At 40.2% G+C, this 9,281-nt stretch overlaps 1 protein-coding gene across 1 annotated transcript in view; it reads left to right on the forward strand.

Annotated features, from left to right (window-relative positions):
* The window catches only part of LOC149006155 (G-type lectin S-receptor-like serine/threonine-protein kinase CES101), an 11,625-nt gene extending 4,575 nt beyond the window's left edge, over nt 1–7,050 (forward strand). The window contains exon 6 of the mRNA XM_089165353.1: nt 6,929–7,050. Within this exon, the coding sequence (XP_089021479.1) occupies nt 6,929–7,050 (122 nt within the window). The remainder of the gene's footprint in view (nt 1–6,928) is intronic.
* The last annotated feature ends 2,231 nt before the right edge of the window (nt 7,051–9,281 follow it).

Here is a 9,281-nt window from a genome sequence, read left to right on the forward strand (position 1 = left end):
AGAGACTTAGTAGATTTACCTTCTTTATCGTATTTCCTATAGTATATGACTGTTATAAGTACTTCAAGTATAGTAGTGCCATGTTTACATATTCTTTTGTTATCATGATTATGTATTCTTAATAAATTCATATGTAATTGATCATGTTATGGTATGTACTTTCTATATGATGAAATGTCATCTATGTATGATATGATGGAATTGAGAATGTGATTGAATAGGTATGATTTGGGATTGGGGAATGTCCTATTGACATTTCTGTCCTTGGACATCGGAGGGAATAGTATGGGATGTTCTCCAAAGATGCCCATCGACGCTTTTCCGAATTATTGGATGACATATATAGGACTTGTCTAGATGTATGGCTAGGATGTCCATGTCGTATCAGACCCGAATCGGAAGGGCATTGAGACCGAACGACCCGTGGTAGTGTATGGTTTGATGGGCGCTCAAGACTGGTAACCAACCCGGGAGAGGACATAAACCATGCTACGGATACACGAAAGGGGCCATTTATTGGTAGGGTTGCAAATAGCTAGACTTGGGCTCACAGGCGCTGGAGGATCGGTGGGTCATATCCATGAGGGGATGTGAGAGATTCTCGTTTACTATTTGTGGATGACCAATAGGGTTGATGAGTCCGTAATCGGGATTACGCTGACTCTAGTGTGAAGGATACCGGAAAGGATTGCCCGGGGCGAGGAATGGACGTATCTGGATCTGAGTTGATATGACTGAGTAGAAGACTTGCATTGGGCTAGGCTTTACCTTGGCATGCGCCAATACTTAGACCAAATGGTGATGTGAGAGAGCGGTGACTGACACCCCAGCCAAGGTTGTCCGGAAGGTTTCAGGACCCAATTCCCACCGGCTTGAGTGATTGAGACATACCCAAAGAAGTATGGTGCTATGACATAAAGCATGTCTACCATAGAGACTAGCATACATAGAGTTAGAATCATAATTGCATCATGTGTTTCATATCATATTGCATCATGCTATGTTTTGTATCATGTATCTATGTTATTGTGGAATAACCTGCCTTGCTGAGTTCTTTTGAACTCACTCCTTTTTGCAACATTTTTGTTAGACTCTCTGCAGTACCACCACTGTTGACTATGATGGTCAACACTCTGAAGACCAAGTTGATGACCCGTACCCCACTAGTCATGGTATACAAGTTGATAAAGACTAGTAGTCCGAGATTGGTACTTATCTGGAGCAGTTCGGCCTTTGCACTTGTGTGCTAGTGTTGGGATATCGTCCCATTTTCTTTTTAAAATTTGTTGAGATCGTAGTTTAGTCTGTTCCCTTGTCATGTTGGGAATCGGTTGTAACCCTTAATTTTAGTCGATCTACCTTCCGCTATTATTATAGGATGGGTTTCCTCCCTCCATTTCACACTTTGACTATTTGTCCTATTTGTATAATTTCCGCACTCGATATTATTTTGTGAAACCTTCTGAGATCTTTTCTAGACTTTTATTATTAAATTATTTGAATACAAGGAATTATTCTTGCTTTTGATTATATTATTGTGCTAAGTGGCTATGATCGTTCCTAAACATGATCGGCGAGACCGTGATTCACTCTCCGGGTAATCCATATAGGGTACCCCCTTGGTGGATTTAGGGCGGGATGTTACACTATCTCCATTTCCCATTGTGGGTGCCACATCTTCTTCATACGGGAAGGTTCCTTCATAGGAAACCAATCCATCTTCTGACACATTTCCTCCATCTACATAAACTAATAAAACATATACAAATAAAGGAGTGAGTTCTGGAGAACTCAGTAAGAACAATTACAATTCCCATCCAAACATCCAACAAATCAGAAATGCATAAATGATATGAATGAGTGCAAAGTATGAATGATACTTATGATTCTAACTATGCAAGTCTCTAACAGCTGACATGCTTTAAGATATTACACCAGCCCTCCTCTGAGTAAGTCTAGTCACTCTGATCCGACAAGGACTGGTTACCTCTGTAGGGATCCTGGGCAAAATGGAAGGTCCACACCTGGCTCTCAAACCATGGATGGGGTTAAGTCAACACTCTCTCACCACGACCATTGGCAATGAGTACTGGCGCATGTTGAGGTTTCTAATCCAATGCAAGGTCATACAGGTAACATGTCTACATGAAGTTCAGATACATCCCCTATGGCACCAACCAACTCGTTCAAGTATCCTTCGCAACCTAGGAATGAGAATCCTCATGGACTAGCTACCGCTATTGGAATTCATTCCATAACCCTATGGTCATCTACATATTGTTGGAGCGGAATGCTCTCATGACTCCTCACGACACCCGGTCCGTTCCTTGGATGTCCATGAGCCCAACCCTAACATATGCAACCCTACCATTTATATGACCAACAGTGGACCAACGTCACATCACTGTCATCACGGGTCATCCAATTTCAATTCCCCTACCGAAAGGGTAGGAGCATGTGGGGTACCTAGCCATGCAACTCTAGACTCTACGTAAGAATGTCATCCAATAGTTATGACAGTAATGGAGACATTAGCAGGCATGTGTCCCATTCCACAGCCTTCTGATATCCCAAGCTAAGATATCCTAGAGGAATACCTCATCCATCAGAACCACATACTAACCATCATCAGTATATAACATTTATAATCAACAAAGTATATATGTAAACAAGATAAACAATAGTAATATAACAAGATCAGCATGTGAGGCATGATTACAACAGCATATAAAATGAAAGGCTAATACTAACAGACACTGGACTAGCATGTTCAAGTCTATTTGATAGGATTCTATGCCCTTACCTGCATATAAGTAATTTGTCTGTAAAAAGAAATCCGTAAACAATTATAAAAATTTCTCTTCAAACAGAGAACACCTATACACATCTTTACAATAAGGTATAAGTCAATTGAATCAAATCGGATCAAAACCAAAAGTCAATTGGTCACTGTTTACTAGCCGGTCACTCAGGTTGAGTGACTGCCACTACTGACAGCCCAAAAAACAGAGTTTCAATCTGAAACTCAGGCTTCTGATCATCCGTTTTCAATCCGAATTTTGGATGATCATAGTCCAAATCTCAAATCTATTACTCCCATAACCACTGGGTGAAAGGAAACCTAACAATCATCATAATTGGATTATCCAAAAACCTTCCCTTGATCAGATCAACCCTTTTCACGAAAGCAGGGTTTCGTTTTCGGATCTGATCTCACCAAGATTAACAAAATGGTAGGCGATGCAATAGAAGGATCAAGAACAACCAAAGATGAATACTAATCTACTTTATTCATAGAAGAAGGTGAAACATAAGTGAACAAGGAACTACTTACCTCAACTGGATTGACTATGACTAATAGTAAAACCTTCTGGGACTCCAACAGCACTTCAAATATGCTTTTGGCACTTCTCCACAACCGTCTAACCTCCAAAAACAGTAACCAAGAATAAAATATTCGTAAAATAGGCGAGGGTTACTATTTATAGAAGTCAGGGGGAAAAATAGGGCAAAACCCCGAAATCAGAACAAGGCGGTCGCTCCAGGCGGTTGATTGGTTCAATCGACCGCCACTAGTAACCGCCCCCATATATTTTGCCATACAAGGGTGCTTTTGCTAGGGGGTTGATGTCCAAGTACAACCTAGCCCCAAAGAAGAGATGGGGGAGATCTTACCCTCATTTCGGACATCTCCAGACATCACTTGCCTTCTAGAAGTCCGACTACCAAGCAAAGCAAGCTCTTCAGACAGAGAATCCTAATCCATTGGTTCAGGGTATGGATCATGGACTTCTATCCGGACACTCGAAAAATTTCCCCAACAAAACCTTTGGGTTCTCGAACCTGCAATACGGATCCTGGGTTAGAAATATGGGGGTTATTACACCAGATAAGTCCCAATCTCAGACTATTAGTCTTTATCAACTTGTACACCGTGACCAGTGTGGTACGAGTTCAAAAGAACTCAGCAAGGCAGTTATTCCATAAAACATAAGCCATATGATACAGACCACAACATGATGCAATATGATATGAAACACATGATGCAAATATGGTTCTAACTCTATGAATGCTAGTCTCTAAGGTAGACATGCTTTAAGTCATAGCACCATAGTTCTTTGGGTAGGTCTCGATCACTCAAGCTGGGGAATTGGGTTCTGCATCCCTGGGGACAAATCCAAGGCTGGGGTTTCGGTCACCGCTCTCTCACATCAGCATTTGGTCTAAGATTGGCGCATGTCACGGCAAAGCCTAGCCCAATGCAAGTCTTCTACTCAGTCATATCATGTCAGATCCAGATACGTCCATTCCTCACCCTCAGCGATCCTTTGTATCCTTCACACTAGAGTCAGCATAGTCCTAGACTACGGATTCATTAACCCTATTGGTCATCCACAAATAATATACGGGAAGCTCTCACGTCCTCTCACTGGTTGGTTACCGGTCTTGAGCGTCCGTGAGCCCAAGTCTAGCTATTTGCAACCCTACCAATAAATGGCCCCTTTTGGGTATCCGTAGTATGGTTTATATCCTATCATGGGTTGGTTACCGGTCTTGAGCGCCCATCAAACCATACCCTACCACGGGTCGTTCGATCTCAATGCCCTTCTGATTCGGGTCTGATACGACAGGGACATCCTAGCCAAACAACTAGACAATCCTACGTATGTCATCCAATAACCTGGGAAAATGTCGATAGGCATCTTCGGAGAACATCCCATACTATTCCCTCCGATGCCCAATGATAGAAGCATCAATAGGACACTCCCCAAATCCCAAGTTATACTTAAGCAATCACATACTCAAGTCCCTCATATTGCATACATTTAATACATTGTCATGATTGAAGTTAAATCATAACATCGAAATGATCCATCATATATACAAGTAGCAAGAATAATAATTCATTATAACAAGAGTATATGAAATCACAATACTACTGATCTAAAACATGTATAGCAGTATGATATTCAAAAGCAATTAAGAGGCTATGTTCACTAAGTTATAAGCATCAAGACATAAGCACATAGCCTATGATTTCTCTCTCTTGCTCTCTATTCTATTCTATTCTCTTCTTCTTCTTGATGTTGTAACCTTGAAGTTTGTGCTACAACCTTGCAACCACCACTTCAAGTGTTCATTCTTTGCTAATGCATAAGCTCATTCCATTTCTACCTATGCTATGCTCTCATTTTGATTCTTGTATATGCATTTCCATGATTCTCTTCTTAGCATCTTGTATTCTTGTTCTAAACTGAAGTATGAAGTATGCTAAGTCTAATTTCTTGCTAGCATTTTATTGTAATCTATTGATTAACACTTTCCCTAGCTAATTCCTTAATTGCCCTTGCAATTTCATTTGATTTCAATTGAAAGCTATGATTCTTATGTATAGAACTTTGGGTTTCAATTTGGGGATTCCTAATTAGACCATTAGATTATACTAATTACTTGCTAGATAGTGTTCTTATACTGTTACAAACAATCCCTCCAAATTTTGGAGTGATCCGAGCTCCGGAAGATCGATTTGGGCCAAAATTCACTATTCACCCCCGCACTGTTCACTTGGTCGACTGAGTCAGCCAACCAATCAGTTGCTGAATTGTGTATTTCCCAGAATTGATCCATTCCACCTCTGATTTTGCCGATTTCTTCTCTAATCTTTCATCTATGTTTGTCTAGGGTCTTAATACCATCTTTGGATCATTCTCTTGTGATTATTGGATTAGCTTCACATCGACTCAGGGTAAGGATAGTTATCGCCATACTACATAGACTATGGGAATATTACATCGATGTTGGCAACTTAGTAGGCCCAGCTTCTTTGTTGTATTTGAACATCATATGATTGCTGTACATGTTTTAGGACAGTAGTACCATGTTTATATACTCTTGTTTATCATGTCTATTCATTCTTGTTAATTACATATATGATTGATCAGTGATGTTATGACATATCTTTCATGATGATGAAATGTCATTTATGTATGATATGATGAAACTGAGAATGTGATTGGATAAGTATGATTTGGGATTTGGGAATGTCCTTTTGACATTTTTGTCCTTAGACATTGGAGGGAATAGTATGGGATGTTCTCAAAAGATGCCCATCGACGCTTTCCCAGACTATTGGATGACATACTTAGGACTTGTCTAGTGGCTAGGATGTCCTTGTTGTATCAGACCTGAATCGCAAGGCAATTGGGACCGAATAAACCGTGGTAGTAGTGTGGTTTGATGGGTGCTTAAGACCGGTAATCAACCCGTGAGAGGACATAAATCACATTGTGGATACTCGTTAGAGGACATTTATTGGTAGGGTTGCAAATAGCTAGACTTGGGCTCATGGGCGCTCAAGACCGGTGAATTATATCCGTGAGAGGACGTGAGAGCTTCCCGTCTACTATTTGTGGGTGGCCAATAGGGTTGATGAGTTCGTAGTCAGGGACTATGATGACTCTAGTGTGAAGGATACCGGAAAGGATCGCCAGCAGCAAGGAATGGATGTATCCAGATCTGACTTGATATGACTGAGTAGATGACTTGCATTGGGCTAGGCTTTACCGTGGCATGCGCCAATACTTATACCAATGGTGATGTGAGAGAGTGGTGACTTGGACCCTAGCCATGGATTGTCCCGAGGGATGCAGAACCAAAGTACCACCGGAGAACCCAAGATACCTAGATGGTTGAGGGAAGAGTGATTTGAGACCTACCCAAAGAAGTATGGTGCTATGACTTAAAGCATGTCTACCATAGAGACTAGCATATGTAGAGTTAGAATCATATTTGTATCATCTGTTTCATATCATCTTGCATCATGTTATGCCTTGTATCATGTGACTTATGTATTATGGAATAACTGCCTTGCTGAGTTCTTTCGAACTCATTCCTTTCTGTGCAAATGTTTTGTTAGACTACTCTACAGGTACAGAAGGATACGATGGCACCTACACAGAGACACACCCGGATGAGGCATACTACCCTCAAGGTACTAGCTACCATGAAGATTACAATGAAGATACCGAGGGTGATTTTGCTTCATTCTAGGATTAGTTCGACTTTAGTGTGGGAGCGGCCGTGCTTGGTCTCATATGTTTATACTTACGAAGACATTTTGTATAAGACTAAGGAAACAATTGTGTAGACTTTTATATTGTTTTGTCTCTTTGAAGACTTGGATCTGTAAAACTTAACTTTGATTTGATCATACTTTCCGTTGTTTCTGAAGGAGTGATTTCCGCTCACTTTCTCTCCTTTTGATTTTATACACTGGTATTGTTTAATTCCACACTCTGATTATATTATTTCCTATCCTTATCATGATTTCTTCGTGTATATGCTTTGACCTTGTTTTATTTATTGTTCATGATTGTGTTGTCGCGTATGTGGGAGGTATGGTTGCTCGATACTTGATCCTTGGGATTGTGGATCACATACCCGCGTATGCCATGTAGGGTACCGGCTAGGTGGATGTGACACCTGGCCTTTGGCTCTGCCTCTGCCCCTCCTACAACCCATTTGACGACTGCGTGGAGGCATAGTGTATGTGTAGCTATAGAGAAGACAAAAGGAACATGATGTTAGTAGTTTCTACAAAAATTATGCATGAAGGGCCTTTTTATAATTTTTCGAAAATTTTCAATTTTGACAAAATTTCAAATTGAACATACTAGCATATGCATGGTACTTAGAATGGTGTGTAAGTATGTTTTATTTGAGAAAAACCTTTCAATTTGTTGGTTTAAAAGTCAAAATTCAGCAAGGATGAAAGGGGGGAAATTCCCAAATTAGGTCAAAATGTGATTTTTGGAAGTTTGGTTTTGGCTCAATCAAATTGCACACACATCTCTATCATATAATTGCAAGTATGTAGGTATTGATTTGAAGTCAAAACTCTTTGTGGTTTGAAAATGAGAGAAGTTTTCAAAAGATGGATTTCGGGTAAGAAATCGTTCACAAGAGACTATGTATTTGCTAGCAAGTGTTGTAAAGGCATGGCATTGTGTTAAATCTCCTAGAACATGTTTCTAAATGTTCTTAGACATGATTCCTAACCTTTACAACAAGTAAATCATAGTATTTGAAGAATGCATGATAGATTTGAAGTTGTTAAGCGAAGAAGAATGTTTACCTTAGTTTGATGTTGCAAGAATGTATGAGAGTTGTTGTTGATGCTAAAATGGCTTAGAATGACTCTTGAAGACCTTGGGATACCTTTCCCTAGAGCTCCCCCATGAAGTCTTGTGTTATGAAATGAGTTTGATATGAGAAATGGGCATTTTAAGTTGTTTTTCACGTACTGTGTATGTGGGTCGACTGCCTGGGTCGACTGGGTCAATCGACCCAGTGTGTTAAAATTTCAAATTTTGGGGAATTTTGGGGATTTTGAAATATGATTCATGAATGACTATTTGATGATTATATTGATGATTTTAAGCCTTATTTGGATATGTTAAGACTAAGGTTGAGTGATTGTTGCTGACATATTTGAATTTCATTGTTTGAATTGTTTCGGTTTTGCAAAATGGTTGCGCTAAGGAATCACAATATTGGTTCTAATAGTACTGGAAATGAGGAGGTACTTCATGGAGATACTCCTAATGGTAGTACTGGCCAGCGACCCCATGTGAGTGGTGAGAATACGACTGGTATACATAATGCTCTAGAAGTGGGTAGTTTCCGTGATATTGCCAACATCATGTAGCAGCAGTCGAACCGGTTCAACCAAATGATGACGGGTTTCATGAAACTTCATAATGAGACTCATACTGGTGCGAATAGAAATCCTCATACCGCAGTCCCTAATGCGGAATGGTTAGTTGGAACTCCTCACACTCATTTGATGGAAAGTTTTCTGAAGATGCAAGTGCCTAGTTTCACTGGTGTTATTAAGGACACCTTGTTCCCTAATAAGTGGCTGAGGAAATAAGAGAAAGCATTTCGTCATCTGCACTGCTCTCAGGCACAAAAGATCTTGTTTGCCGAACAGAAGATTCAGCCGATGCTTGGTGGACCTCTATCCGTCCTATCTTGGAAGATTTGCATACTGGTGTACTGACTTGGGAAATTTTCAAAGAGGCATTTTGTAAGAATTATTTACCTAAAGCAGTGATTGATGCTAAGGAAGCTGAGTTCATGGCCTTGTGCAAGGACTTTTGTCTGTGTTGGAGTTCCAACAGAAATTTGAAGAACTCTTTTTCTTTGCCCCAAATTCTTTGAAACCTGATCGTGCCAAGGTGAAGAAATTCTGGATTGCATGCTGCAATCAAGGCTTATCT

The sequence above is a fragment of the Hakea prostrata genome, chromosome 8 (assembly GCF_041222555.1).
Source record: "Hakea prostrata isolate BN-2017 chromosome 8, UWA_Hpros_2, whole genome shotgun sequence".
In the NCBI taxonomy this organism is placed as follows: Eukaryota; Viridiplantae; Streptophyta; class Magnoliopsida; order Proteales; family Proteaceae; genus Hakea; species Hakea prostrata.